Raw genomic sequence first — 15,656 nt, forward strand, 5'->3', positions numbered from 1 at the left:
AAGGTGTAAAGTAAGAATCCCTCCATGATTTGGGCGGTGGGGGGGGGGGGGGAGGGGTGGTTATTCCTGCTTCTGAGCCTGCTTCCTCTTTTCTTTCATTTACCCAGAAAGTTTATTTTTTAAAGCACAAAATGTTCAGAACATTTGGCAGTGTTCTCTCTGCAGTCTTTGCTTTCCTCTGCTGCTTTTTCCCCTCACTTTGGATAAATGGGACCAAAAGGTGCCTCTATTTTTGTAGATTCATAGACTGATAAAATATGAGAGCTAGAAGCAGCTTAGGGAAAATCTGATCCTAATCTAGCCACGAGTTATCCGCAAGGACCCTGAAGACCAGGGATTCACGTTCTGGAGTCATGTTTCCTCCCACTGATATTTGGAGGTCCCCCAGGGACCTAAGTCAGACTCTGAATTCAGATTCTTGATTCTTGGGGTCACAAGGTGAGCATCTTGGAATGTGAGAAAATTCTGGGAGATTAGGGAATCCTAGATGACAGTGTAGGAGTAGCTGAGGGACCTCAGCCAGATACGGAGAGAGAGGCACCAAATTTCTTAGTGGGGAAAGCCTTTCATGGGAGTGTCGTTCCGTATTCTCCGCCTGCTTCGCTGTTCTCTGAACGCCCTTGAAGAGAGGGTGTTCCCCGGCTACATTTGGGTCACCCTCAACTCATGCGTCGCATTTCCTTCCCAACACATGCTAGGACAGGGTTTCAGGGCCTGGGCTGGTCCTGAAGAAGCACCAGCCAGGGTCAGTGCAGTGTAAACAATTACCCAGCCCACACAGCCTGCTGCTCCTGAGGCTCATCTCCCACTGCCATTACCGCTGAGGCTTCTCCCTGGTTTGAATCCAGTCGCAGTCCTAATCCCACCTTTGACGAAGACGCAGGACCCGGTCCTCTTGCCGAATAAGTTGGCAAATTCATGACCTACAGTGAGCGCCTGTGAAGCAAGACTGCTAGAAACAAACCAACCCCAAATCAACCAAACCAACAAGAACTTGAATTTTCCCCTTTATCAACTCCCGATTCTTTGTGGGCTCGTTCCTTCTTGTTGAAATTCAAATGAAACTGTTATTTCAAGCCGAGAGGACGAAAACGCCTGCAGCTCAAAAATTCATTTCAACTTCAAGGTTGCACACCTAAAACGTCTCCTCTCCACGACCTTGCCTGTGAAGTCTTGTTGCTATCAGAGGCTTTGCTTACGTTTGCCTGAATGACTTCTGGCTTCAGAGAGGGTGCGCATTTTCACTTTCTGGGATTCAGAGGCTGCAGCCCCCCCTTCCCCCCCCCAGGCATGAGCCAGGCCTTCCCCAGCTCCAGGACGGCTGGATCACAATGGCACACGGACCCCTCACAGAGCTGCTCTCCCCATTTTTCGGCCAACTGGAAGTGTGTTCAAAGACTATCCCCTGAACCTTGGAGGAAAATGTCTATGGTTCAGTCCTAACTACAGTAAAGCAAATTTTTCAGGAATGAGACAAACGGAATGCCCCTTCCGGGGCCCCGCCCAGCCTGTCACCTCTGAGGAGTTGCTCCTGGAGCTGCACTTCTACCATTGAAGGTACCCAGGGGTGTTTGACAGGCTTTCTGCCCGTTGCCTAGCAACCCCTGCAGCATTGATTATGCGTCTAAGAAATAGTAGCTATTGTCCTCTTTCCTTCTCTGGAAGGAGCTGACTGGTTTGAAATCCAGGGCTTTGCACGCAGACTGACAGACGTCAGTTTCCTGTAAATTCGGGCATCGCCTGCCCCAAAGGATTTTAAGAACTTGAGGGATCTGCAGGAACCAGTTTAAGATGGACGTGATCTGAAGGCACTCAGGAGCCCACATGGGCTGAGCGTCCCTCTCCCATTAAGACTATCTCCCCGTTTGGGAGCCAACCAGAGTGACCTTTTCTTGATAGTTTTTGGATGACCTTCGTTTTTTAGTGAAATGGACGCCAACAGCTATTTTTTTCCCTTTACACTGAATCACGATTGCAGAACCCATGAAGAGGGTGAGAAGCGGAGGAACCGGTCTTTGATCAGAATGAGTTACTTTACCTTTAAGTAACTCAATTACCAAGGAAACGCTTCATGGTAGTTTCCCTGCATTAGCTGTGGGTGCGTTAACTATTTTTGGCTCCATCCAACCTGCGTTTCGATAGCTACAATGCCTACAACATTTTCCTGTACTATGAATGCACGCTGATTTTTGTTTTTTAAATATAGCCACAAGTGTGCGTCGTCGGATTCATGTCCTCTCCTCCCCCCTCCACTAACTCAGGTGTATTTCTAGAAACACAAAAATGCTGCATGCAAGACAGACTTTGGAAATTATATAGAACCCAAGTCTCATGTTTTATAGATGAGAAATCCGAGACCCGGGGAAGTCGAGTGACTTCCTTGAGGTGTAAGTTAAAGCGAGTGAGAGGCACCCTACAGGAACATTTGAGACCAGGAATGGTGAGATCTGACTTCAACAAGCACTTCCTTCCGGATTTTTGCATTTTGCGATTCTGAATATCTTCTTGTTAAGGGAAGAAATAATGCTGATTTTCTTCACCAAGGGTTTTGGAAGAGTTGACTGATGAGTGCTCTGGTACATTGCCGTTCTGCAGACCCTAAGTAGCATCTAACATGTTTTGCCATTCCTACGTCTGGAGAGCCCGACCTCAGCCCCTCGGTCCACACAGCTGCCATTAATCCATCCACTCTCTGTTCAAGTTGTTCCTCTTTGGAGAGACCTCCCCATGCCTCCTCTGCCAGCTAGGTCAGACCTCCTCATCATATCCATTAAGGCATCTGTACTTGTCTTTTATGGCATTTGTCAAGGTTGTTAATTCTAGATGTGTCTGCAAGCTTATTTCATCAATGGTATGACTGCGTGCCTCCTCCATTAGAGAGAGTGACATATCCTTGAGAGTGGAAACCATGCTTTTTAGCACATTGTCCAATATCTAGTAGCATGGAATAAATGCTTGTTGAATGAATGAAGGGATGGCTATTAACTGATGTTCTTTAGCTTAACTCCCACATTTTGCCAATGAAGAAATGGGAACCTGGAGAAGACGAATGACCCATCCAAGGTCATGTAGCTTGAACAAGGGCACTTAATGTCAGACCTAGGACTGAAACTCAGGCCTCCCCTCAGTCTGATGCTTGTGGTGCACCGCATTTTTTACTTATTGAATTTTGCACATGCCCTGGTTGCCCCAAGTGAGGAAATTCAACATGATGCCACTTACCAAGTAATGCAAAGGAATGTGTTAGTTGTGCTCATCTGTATGTAAGGACGAGAGACACTTTGGCATTTTTCTGAGTAGAAATGCAATTTAAGGAAATAGGTGGAAATAAAGAAAACTGGATTCTGGAGTGAATATAAGCAAAACATCATTATCAGCTTTGATAAGAACAGTTGTAGCATGCTCATGGGAAACCTCACTCAAGCTGATTTAAGCAGAAAAGGAAATTTATTTGCTGAAGCTACTGGAAAACCTTGCTACTAGTGTCCTTGCTTCAGGTACTGCTGGATCCAGAAAATCAATTCTCCGTGTATGTATCTCCTGGCTCTGCTTTCCTCTGTATTGACTGTATTCCCAGACCAGTTCTCTCCTTTCCACTGTGGTAAAGACTTGGTGACAATGGTTCTGGGCTTAGATCCTGCCATCCTAGCAACCCCAAAGAGAGCTCCTCTTCCCCAACAATTACACTGAAGTCCAAGGGACAGCTCCTACTGTCTTGTCTTGAGTTGGGTCCCCAGGTCCTCTGACTCGCTGAATAATAATCTGAATACCCAGGCCTGGGTCACATACACATCCTTGGAAATGGAAGGTGAGGTCAGGTCTACATGACACACAGAGACTGAATGTAGGGAGCCATGGTTCCCTGAAGGAATATTAGAGATTCCATCCCTAAAAAAAAGGGTGAAGAGCTATTCCTCCCGGTCTGTAGGGAATCAAGAGTTCATCAATTCAACTGCTCTACCCAGGCACATTTATCTCTAAGACAGGGGGCTCTTTTCTTTCTTTCTCTCATTTTAGGGTTTTTAAATTTTTTTTTTTTTTTGTGGCAGTCACCTTATCAGTCCTCACATCTTGATTAATCATGAAGTTTCCCTCCCATTCCTCCCTCTTCCTGTGCTCCCTTCCCACTTCTCCATGGATACTGGCATGTGAAATCCTTGTCCCCACAAAATGGAAATGGAAGATGACAAGATGAGTATATTTAAGAGAACATTCATTAGTGCTGTCCCAAAAAAGGAGTTTGTGTACCTTGACAGGACACAGTGTTGCAGAAAATGCTATCGACTCCCATCTTTACAAGTCTCTAGGAATAGAAATCATCCAACTTTTAATAGTGGCTCATTAAAAGCTTTCACTGTCTTTATGGCCCAGGCATTGTTTAATAGATTTCTAATGTCCTTTAGTGTAAGCCCATTTTTTCCTGGTGCATGCATGCGTGTGTGTGTGTGTGTATGTGTGCGTGCACACACGTGCGTGCATACGTGCACACTCCCGTAGGCTATAGGAGGGAGAGTGACATCTTCCTGGTGAGGACCCCTCCTGTGCTTGAGTCTGGTAGGTTCCAGTTACTACCTTGCCCTATCCACGTCCGCTTTCCAGAAACTTCAACTTTTAACCTGTGATAGGAAGTCTGTTTTTTGTCTTGTTAAGTGGTCTTATTAACCCTATTTTCTGGCTCATCTCCAATTCATCCCCATCTTCTCAGAAATGCTAAACCCAAAACAGTGCATTTCACTGGAATGAGGACTCCTCTGGTATTGAACACAGCTGGAGACTTCATTTCACACTTCTGTATCTCTGGAACATGGGCCTCTCAGTAGCTGTGCTGCTTTTTCATTGACTTTAGCATGATAACCCAGCTCCCGATTGAGTCCCAGTCTACCACGATCCATCAGCAGCTTTAGTGAAATCAGCTCCCATTTTTAATTGTATTTAAAGCTGGTAAATATATTGCAGCTCTCCTTACTGGAGGACAACTTCTATTTCATTCCTTTGAGTCAATATCTCTCTGTTGCTATGAATTAGTTTCATGTCTTCCAAAGACTTAGCATTTATAATATGCGACTTGATGTAATATGCACACAGAAGCCGTCAATTTCACCACCCAAATTATTGCAAGCATTTTAAGGCGTGTGAAATAGGACTTGGCCTTGCGTTTCCCATTGGATGGTCGACTCGTTAGATTCCAAACTGTAAGAGTTAGCGTGGCTGTGAAAATAAAGATAGCAGCAATCAACACCCTGGCTATGAATCTTGTATTTGAAGCTGTCACTTGGTACATAATTAAAGTCCTCGCAAAGGCCAGTTACATATGATCGAGTTGATATACACAGAATGTTGGTTTCTAGTACACAGTGAGCACTGAGTGCGATCAATTTCATTTTCATATAATCACTTCATTAATTTTTACATTTGTCAGGATGTAGGGGAGCCACCTACTGAGCCCTCCTTGGTTTTTAGGATCTTCTTTCTATCCTGTCTCTGAATTTATTACAACGTAGTCTTCCAAAGTTCACTATTGTAAGAACTTGACAAAAGCTTCCTCTCCCATCCTTTAGAAGAGACCCTATAAGTTAGAAGAATCTCATAGCACTGGGACTACAGCTTACTCTAAACACCTGGCTAATCATTGCCCAAGAGAACCTTACAAGAAGGGAATCTGCCTTAATTCTATTTCAGTTTAGTATTGTTTTCCAGCAGTCCCAAAAGTCATGTTGACCCACCGATAGCCTATTGAGAACAGGGTTGTCCAACAGAAGTACAATGAGAGCCACAAATGCAAGCCACATTTGTATTTTTAAATTTCCTAGTATGTACATGAAAAAAGTAAGAAGAAACAGATGAAGCTAACTGTATTCATACATTTTCTTTAACTCGACATATCTAAAATAGCATTTTAACATATTGTTGATATAAAAATATTAACGAGATGCTTTATTTGCTGTAAGTTTTCAAAATCTGGTGTGTATTTTATACCTACAGCACATCTCAATTTGGATTAGCCATATTTCAAATGACCACCAGCTGCTTGTGACTGTTGGCTACCCTGTTGAACAGTGCAGGTTTAAGAGATATCAGAAGAGTCAACAGTCTCCATTAGCGACAGGTCTTGCCCCAGTGAACCTGACCCAGAAGAACTTAGGCGCATTGATAGACATTCTCACGCATCTAAGTTGTTTCCTATGGGAGATTACTCACTGGCCTCTGTTTTAAGCATGGCTATGGGCACTGGACACGATGAAGTCTTACCACGATGATCTCTTCTTTCTTATCCTTCAGCTTAACTTTGTTTCTATGATGTTAAAAATTATAGGAGAAGAATATAAGATCAGTGCTTTAAAAAAGGATGCAATCTGTGTTTAACCTTGTGTCTCCTAAACCACGTGCACTTTGAAATGCATGATCATTTATCCTATCCTACAGCATCCAATCACATGGGTCATTTCCAATAAGCTCTCGTGCCTCTCCTACTAGCTTCCTGTTAGTTAACCTTAATATTTCATGGACGCATTTGAGAGGAAGGTTAATTTTCTTTTCATTTTTTTTTTCCTGACTTCTAATTTGCCTTCACTAGTTTCTCGGTTCTGTGCTGAAGTTTACCACATGCTGTTCAGTTCCTCCAACTCTGAAACGGTGTGTGCTCAAGGCAGTAACTCACTGTAGCTCTGGATGAGACCTCTCCCTTGAGAATGTCTTCAGAAAGGACGGTAGCTTTGAAGTGTCAGGAAATTCACCAGGAATAAGAAGAAACGAAGCTACAAAGCAGACACCAGGAGTAAGAAAATAGCAATGCTCAATGATGGGGCAAATATGCCTGTCAAAGTGGAGGCGATTGTCAGTGAGGGAAGCTGCCACCTCATGTCCATTGCCAAGGACTCGGGGAACCAGCCAAGCCTCCCTTAATTGAGTAAAATGACAATCAGCCATGGTACGAAAACAGAGATGATTTTTATAAATAGGGTTGATAGCAGGATTTTTCCAGCTTCTGATTGCTGTCTGGCTATGGTTCCACCCTTAGAAAAAAATTCTGTCCTTCGAGTGCCAAATTCAGAAGATGATTTTGCCCAACTTGTTACTGCCATATTTTCTGAATCTCTTAAAATAGATTTGAATCATAATTTAGAAAAAGGACCCAACAGGCAAAAATGGATGGGCACATAGGATGAAGCTAGGGTTTGTGAGATGCACTCGCCCCACAAAGAGTGAAATCTTTCTTAAATCTTTCTTAAATCCAAAAATTTTACTGAAGCATAGCTTCTGACATTACACTGAGAATGGTCTCTTCCTGCAGTAGATTCCTTTGGGGAAATGGAAATGTTAGATGCTCCTTAGTTCTTTTAGTTTGGTGTCCTCCCCCCAGAGAAAATCCTGTCTTCTCTCCCATCCTACTCCTCTTCCCCATCGCCTGACTCTCTCTGTCTCTCTCTCTCTCACACATGTACACACACTTGGACACACACTCACATACACACAGTCTAGTGTTCTTGAAGCAATGCTATATAGCTAAACTTAAGAAAAGAATTTACGTACAGAATTTGTTCCCGTCTCGCAGTGATGGCTTAAAGGGCCTTCTCTAGCTCACTGTTAAAGACAGGCCGAGGCCCCAGAAATAAGCTTTCTCAGAGACACAGAGCAGCCTCTGAGTAAGGAGTCTTGATCTCTGAGAAGACACCACAGGCTTCAAAGGGCTTTCAGAGGGGAATGGGGGCTGCCTCCAGGGCCCGCTGCTCTCATGGTGGGCCATCTCCGTGCCTTATCCATGCATCTTTCGGCCTCCCCGGATCTTCGTGTGAGCAAATCGAATGCAGACCTCGTTGTGGTTTTTATTTCAAATGTCGTTCTCTACCAGGGACCCTGGGAGGCATCTCAGCTTACACGACCTCACTCAGTCCTCCCAGTGACCCTGTGAATAAGACGATATCGTTCCCCTCACTTCACAGAGGAGAAAATCAGAGTTCAGAGAGGTCCAGAGCAGTGTCAGAATTTGAATCCAGATTTTTTTTTTTTTTTAAACTCTAAGCTAGAACACCTTCTTTTTGAGTACCACCATTGTGAGGACCTGTCTTTTGACTAGAAGGAGAACACAAACATTTGTGGCCAGCCCGTCAGGAGCCAGTGACTCGGGAAGTCTCCTCTTGATCCTTATATCGTCCTGCCTGCTTTCTCTGCCTATACCTGGACCCGCGCACCGCCTTTCCAGAACGCTCACTTTTCATTCCTTCCTGGTGCTCTTTTATCTCTAGTTTACACAGACCTCATGGGTCAAGGGTTCTTTTATTTGCCCAACTCTGGATTCTGCTGTCAAAGGAAGTAGTGGAGACAGACACGTACCCAAAACCATAATTCAAATCCAAGGGTGAGAGACGTTCCCATGTGTGTATTTTGTTCCAGCCAATGACAACATCCATCTCCTCCATGTCTATCTGCTTGCCTTAACTATGATTTTTTTCCTACCTAGGAATTCAACAAAACAGTGGTTGGATTAAAAACCAACCTAAACAAGTCATCGAGATAAACACCTCACATCTCCCTATGCGACAGGGATGAAGGGGCTGAGTTTGGGAGGGTATAAAGCTTGTTTCTGGAGCTTCTGGGGAGCAGAGCCCCAAACCCCAGGCTCTCAGCCACTGTTCATTTTGTTATTAAATGAAGAAATGTGTAGTTTCCATGGCAACAACCCTACCAAAGTTTTATAGCCTCTCTGAATATTTGCTGGACCACATCTCACTTTTCAAAGCAGGTACCCTTAAGGGACCCTTCTCAGAAAACCGCATACTAACATGAGAATGGGGAACCCCACCACCAGACCCTTTTTTTCAATGGGTATCTCCAGAATTTGGCATGAGACACAACTGCCTCTAACCTCAAGAAAACTCTAGATATGATTTCTGTTTCTCTGGGTCAGGTCGTCCCTGGCGAGAAAGCTTCAAATCCAGCTAAAGGCAGTTTGTGAAAATGCTGGGTTGCAGCGGAAAAGGTTTGGCGACCTTGTTGTTGCCTCTGTCATCTTGATGTTTCCTTGTCACTGAGGTGAGGCAGGCCCTGCCTACTCCTCCGTGCCCTCCTGTGTAGAGAGCGGTCCTGGGCAGGCTAAGTTACATAGTGCAAGCTCATCGTGTGACAGACTCGGTGACGAGCCTCTTGCCCCCTTTGGGAATGAAGGACTTGCTCCCTCACTTGCTGGGAAGGCTTCAACCTGGGGGGACTCAGGAAGTCCACTCAAGGTCACTCCCCTTCTGGGCTGGTCTCCATCCAGTGGTGGGCTGGGATGAGTCTCCGAAGGCCCAGCCCCCTTACTCAGGACAGCTCTGAAGGGTCCTCCTGGAGGGGCAGACGAGGTCTGTCGCAGCTCAATGTCCGCCCTGCCCAGACCCTAACAGCAGGTGTTAATAGCAAGGGTGTGTCCTAGTAAGTGTCTTGGCTGCTAATTTCCATGCCAGGGTCTTTTCCTCAGACACTAGCATGGAAACCTTGACTTATGGCACATCCCAAGGTCTAGAAGCTTCCCAAGTCCAGGGTGTCCCCCCCAGGAGAGCAGAGTCAAGGCAGCGAGCTACAGTAGGACCGTCAGGGGCCTGGCAGTGTTCTTTGATCCTGGGTGTAGTGCATAGTCTCGAACTCATTACACTTCTGAGGGATGACAGTGCCTTCAGTCTGCTCCAAGGTTCAATGTTTTGTGGCTTAGGGATGTTGACATTTGCCATCTAACACTGGTAAGGTCTGATGAGTTTCCAGAGAACAGGCTCATGGGCTCACATGCCACCTTTACCAGCAAGAGTCCTCTGGGCATTCCTTCTCCTTGTCCCTTTACTGTGGCTGCTGTCACTAATCACTACAAACTCAAGGGCTAACAACACAAATGGTTTGTCTCATGGTTCTCATGGTCAGATGCCCAAAGTCAGTTTTACTAAGTGAAAGGAAAGGTGATAGCAGGGCTGACTCCTTCTGGAGGCCGTAGGACAGAAAACATTTCCTGGCCTTTTCTGGTTTGGGACGCCACACACAGTCCTTGGCTTGTGGCCCCTTCTTCTAAGCCAGCAGCAGCCAGTGTTCTGTCTGACCTCTGCTTCTACCCTTACACCTGCTCTCTCCTGACCCCGGCTTCTCACCCACGGTCCTTTGTGTGGAATGACCTGGAGCCCGCTTGGATAATCCGTCCACACCAAGACCCTTAACTTACTCTCCTCTGCAAAGTCCCTTTGGCCATGGAAAGTAACATTCATAGATTCTGGGAATTGGCATGTGGATGCCTTCATGGGGTCATTGTTCAACATCCGACCCCAGTGACCACGACTGAGTGAGGATTCCAGGCAGAGGGACGAACAGCAGCAGAGACAGGGAGGCCTGGCCTACTATCATATGGGCAGCTGTGGAGACTTGTTCCGGAAAAGGGACATATCAAGTGATCAGACTGGGGCACCTGGGAGGCTCAGCTGGTGAAGAGTCTGCCTTCAGCTCAGGTCATGATCTCAGCATCCTGGGATCAAGTCCCGCATCAGGGTCTCTGCTCGGCGAGGGAGTCTACTTCTCCCTCTCCCTCTCCTTCTGTGCTCTCCCTCTCTCTCTCTCAAGTACATAAAATCTTAAAAAAAAGAAAAGTGATCAAACTAGACAGAGATGCAGGCGAGCTAGTTCATTTAGGTTGTGTGTTCCAAGCTTGAATTAGAGTTAATTATAAAGGTGACATATCTGCCTCTTTGCCCATAAGCACCTGAGGCCAGGACTTGGGTCACCGTCTTCCCGATGCCACCACAGCTCTGGCTCTGTGACCAACCCAGGGCAGGAGCTGAGCACAGGTGTGTGACCTCAACAAATGCCAGCTTTGCCCACCACTGCGGTGGTGGAGCGCTCTGAGAAGAGAACTATAAGCACCAGAGCCTGGCTGGCATGTTCCCGGGAATCTTCATCTTGGTGACATGATGGCCTGCTTGGCGCTGACTGGATGGGGGCATTTGCTGAGCCGGCAGTGTGCATGGGCACAGGGGGGAGAAGGCTTTTGAAAGTGTTACATAATAAACCGGGCACAATGATCACAGTCGAGGCTAGAAAATGGGTGCATGAGGGTTCCTTACGCACTTCTGTCTACTGAGTGGTTCCATAATATGAAGTTTTTTAAAAGTTACATGAGCAGAAGTGAGCGGCACGTGGCATCCTTGAAAGCTTAATGGATATCAAAATGGAAGAGAGTCTGTGGTAATAATTGGGGGAGGGATAAAAAGGATGAAAACTCTGAAAAGCTCATGTCTGTTACTTCTGAGGAGACATCTGTATGAGCGCTTCATAAACTGCAATGCTTTCCAGAGCCCTGAGGGGCTGTTCCTCAGTTTTTAATGCAGACAGTATTTCCTTGGGAACAAGGCCATTTCCCAACTTTTGTATAATGAATGAGATGAATTTCCTTTGCATCTAGGAGCCTCAGGGCCTGCTGGAGTCATTCCTTCTCCACACTCAACCTTCTCTTAGATGTTCTGGGTTTGAGGTGTGTTGATTTTCTCCCCTCTCTGCCCACCCCTGTCCCCAGACGCTGAAGGACGCCAGTGACAACGCGCGCAAGGACTTCCACCGTGAGGCGGAGCTGCTGACCAACCTCCAGCACGAGCACATCGTCAAGTTCTACGGTGTCTGCGTGGAGGGCGACCCGCTCATCATGGTCTTCGAGTACATGAAGCACGGGGACCTCAACAAGTTCCTCAGGTAGGGCGTGGGGGGAGGTCTCGGCAAGGGGCTGGAAGAGGGAGCAGGTCTCCATTGTTCAGACGGCCTGAGGGAGAGGACAGGGAGCTCCTGAGAAGGGCCAGGGGTGCCCCTGGAACAGTCTCTGGTGACAACACCAACACGTTCTACAGAGAAAGGAACGGAGGACACAGGAGAAATGAGGGACAGGAGAAATGAACTGACTTACTCTTTGGGGAAGGGAACCAAGCAATGCCTTTATTTGCCTTGAGCAGAGGTACAAATGGAAGTTGCCCATTTACAAGCATGAAGAACACATGGTCCCAGTAGTGTGGGCTGGGAGACTGCATTCTCCTTCCTCATCTATATCAGCAGCCGTGTCCTCTTGGGTGGGTCTCCAGTTGCCTCAACTCAGGTGGGCCTGAGCAGGACCCTCTGTATGTCATCTGTGGCTCGAACTCGCTGTGTTCTTTCAAACATGGCTGCCTCTCAGCCTGTGGTGTCTTGGCAGGTAGCATAATTGAGGAGAAACAGGAAAGATGTCGGTCTCAGTTTTCTTAACTATGAAAGGGGTATAATACTATCCACATCAAGGACTAGTGTCAGGATGATTGTGATAATAGACCATCAACAGATATTGTCCCTACGGCCACATGGTTGAGGGATCTGCAATCCTGGGGATGTTAGACCTCTGTTACAGTGACATCTAGATCTCTCTGTCCTCCTCCAGTTCCTGGGGGTCCTAGAAAGGGCTTTCTGCAGGAATGGGCACCAGGCAGCCTCTGGAAAATTCAGAAACTGTGAAGTTTAATAAGTCTGTCACTGAGAGAATGGTGGAGGGGGGGCGGCGTACTGCTGTGCTTAGAAATGTCGTTGTGCAGTTTGTACCTTCTGGGTCACTTTTACGAGGCTCATGCATACCCATGTAATGTAGTTGTCCTTTACTGGTATGGGTGCCCCTTCTCAGCCTTGCTTATGGTGGTGTTGGGGGAGGGACTACCAGTGACACTAGGAATCTGTAGCCAACTCTTGGCTCTCAGAGTCGGTCATCCTGACGCATTACTCAGTGTCAGCACTTTCCCTTGCAAGTGAGAGGAGAGGGAATGATCACAGATTTTGTCTTTCAAATCTCATGTGGAAGGAGGAAAAGAAGCTACTTTTGGTGGAGGTCTAGTTGCTCGTAGAAGTATTTTCCCTTCGTTCCCACATTCTAGGCTACTTCTCTAATTAAAAATGGTGCTTTCCAAAAACAGAGCATAATACACCAAACATATTCAGCTAGATGCAACTAAATGCTTCTGAGAGCTCCTACTGTGTTTGTGCATGTATGCAAGTATGTATATGTGTGAGCATGTGTGTAAGTGAGAGTGTGTGTGTGTGTGTGTGTGTGTGTTTATCCTTTCACTTTTGGCTCAGCCAATCTCTCCCTAGCTCTCCTTCCTGCTTCCAGAAGGAACAGGCACCTGATTCTCCCTGGGCGTCTTGCACAAGGCATGGAGTTACTAGAAATCTCTCCCGCTCAATTTCAGAATCTGCTGAACTCTGGTAGCAAGAGATTTTCAATGCCAAGAAGCAGGTTCTCAGGCATAATAATGCACTGTGAACTCCAGTCCATCCTCCATTTCTGGAAGGGAACCCAGCCCCTAAATGCCATGACCATGTCCCCATGTGTCACTGGCTCTGCCCTATAAAAGCAAATGTCTACAGTGTCCTCTCACCCTTTTTTATTCATCCCAAAGCCATACATCAAACACCAACACCTTGTGCTAGGGTGACTGGGAAATGAGGAGAAACACATAGTTCTTGCTTGCAAAGAGATGCCAGTTTTTCCTCTAGAATCTCTCCCGGAATCCTTCCAACAAGTTTGCAAGCAACAACAGCTAATGTTATTGAGCATCTTAAATGGTTTAACTTGTATAAACTTAATAAATTATTATTATAATTATTTCTATTTTATGGTTAAGAAAAAAAAAAAAAAGCCCGAGTAATAGAGCTGAGATTCAAACCCACAGCCCCTGGCTGCAAAGCCCAGAGCTTTAAGCATGCATTGCTTCCTCTAGAGGTAGCCAGTGGGAAAAAAAAAAAATCAGAAGGAAAGTAGCATGCTGTGGAATTCAGAGCCGGACCATGTGGTTAAGTGCCCACTGTAACCCACACTTGGAGAGAATAAGCCAAGGAAAGATGAACAGCCTCCCTCATTAGAAGCCCACTGAACCCTCCTGCTCCCCCAGCCAGGGTGCTAATGGCACTTTTCCCCTTTTAAGTCATGTTCTTCCAGAAGAGGTAAAAATATGTTTTTATTTCCAGGAGCTTCAGGGTAACCTGGAGAGTGAAGCAGAGGGCTTTTGTGTTAACTTTATTTATACTCCTCTTGAGAACTTGTTTAGAAGAATTGCCTGCCCTCTTTTTAGAGCAGCACTTTCTGCTCAAAGGCTTCTCCCATTAAAAGGAGTCTTGTTCAAATACTCAAAAGCAAGCAGAGGAGACAACTGGTTTACAATGCAGGAACCTGCCCTAAGACTTCTCCTCTTCTCTGGAATCTTTGCAATGCATAGATTCTTAGAGGGGTCCAGATTCCTGGAGCTGACATAAGATTCTGGCAAGTGAGCCAGATTTGATTCAAATCTATGAAGATTACAGCCTGGCCTAGAGCCTCTGGATGTTTCAGGATTTCTCCCAGTTTATGTGTTCTTCTAGGTCTCTCTGCTGGTGTTGAAGTCACAGTGAAGGTTTTGTCTCCTGTGATCAGCGAAGACGTTCCCCCCTTCCTCTGCCCACTTAGTGCTGGGAAGAACAACTTTTGAGCAATCCTTAATGCTGGCTTTCCGTGAAAGGCCACAAAGCTCCGTTCATGCTGAGTCTCAGTTACTACTCCCATAAGAGAGCTTAGGAGGGTGCAGTGGGTACCCACACTATATAGAGGTGAGCCGTGCTAGCTCCTCCTGACATAAAAACAGGAAGCTCCTCCCTGGGAATGGTTCAACCCAGATATTTAGCGATACAAGGAACCTACACGATCACCTAGCCTAATATCCCTCTGTCTGTTTGACTGATGGGGAAATCACAGACTGGACAAGTTAAAAGTCTTCCCTAGATCCTGATGGCAGAAAACTCCACTCCTCCTTGTCCAGTGTTTTTTCTCCGAGAATATAAGAATGGTGGATTTGGAAATCCAGCAAGGGGGAAATCACTGGGGGCTGGAGCCAGGAAGAAGGGGCATACACCTGCAGCGGGAAATGGGCCAACTGAGGTGGGGCTGGCCGGTGCGGGGAGAGGCCGAAGGAGCAGGGTGTTCTGGGACAACTCCAACCCTTTCGTTTTTCAAATACTCCTACAGCTTCTCACTCCTGCAGGTGGGATCATCTACTTTAAAATCCATTCAAAATCTTCCGTATTGATTTTGAGTGCTTCCAGCTGTCCTGAAGGAAATCTTCTCCCTTATTTGCCTCTGGGAGGAGCAGCCCTTTGACCACTCCACCAAGGCTTCTGGAAGAGAGGGACCCTTTATTCTTTGCCCTGCAGCACCCTTCAGGCTATCAGGGGCTGGTGACATCAGTCTTGGCAGGATTCCCGAGCGGGAACTGGTGGGGCTGAGGGCACATCCTGGTACTGGGATACCCCCTCCTTGAAGCATACGCCGATGTTGAGATGCCCTAAGTCATCACAGGGCTAGGGAAAGGCCAAGTGCACAAGATAGAAGAAAAAGAAGATATAAAATACAATACTCCCCCCTCCCTGCCATAGTATAAAAAATAAAACTTGGCCAGTAAAAGAAACAATGTGTTGTGATTCTAGAACTCTCCATGTGGTGGCCAGTGCATGCGTGGAGCTGGAGGTGGGGGGAGGGGTGGGCATTTTTCACCTCAAATGAATGTCCAGGCAGAGGGTGCCCTGGGATTCTGCTCAGGTGGGCTTGAGGGAGACCAGGACAGCTTGGAAACTCTGGCCCCAGTGGGGGCACCCTAGAGGCATTGGCCCAGGTC

At 46.5% G+C, this 15,656-nt stretch overlaps 1 protein-coding gene across 3 annotated transcripts in view; it reads left to right on the plus strand.

The window, feature by feature from the left end:
• NTRK2 (neurotrophic receptor tyrosine kinase 2) overlaps nucleotides 1-15,656 on the plus strand; it is a gene marked incomplete at both ends in the record, with an annotated part of 320,362 nt that overhangs the window by 241,037 nt on the left and 63,669 nt on the right. For all 3 annotated transcript variants that reach the window (XM_080819658.1, XM_080819659.1, XM_080819660.1), the window contains one exon: nucleotides 11,522-11,694. In XM_080819658.1, the coding sequence (XP_080675784.1) occupies nucleotides 11,522-11,694 (173 nt within the window). The remainder of the gene's footprint in view (nucleotides 1-11,521; nucleotides 11,695-15,656) is intronic.

This window comes from Martes martes (genome assembly GCF_963455335.1).
Source record: "Martes martes genome assembly, chromosome: 12".
Taxonomy (NCBI): Eukaryota; Metazoa; Chordata; class Mammalia; order Carnivora; family Mustelidae; genus Martes; species Martes martes.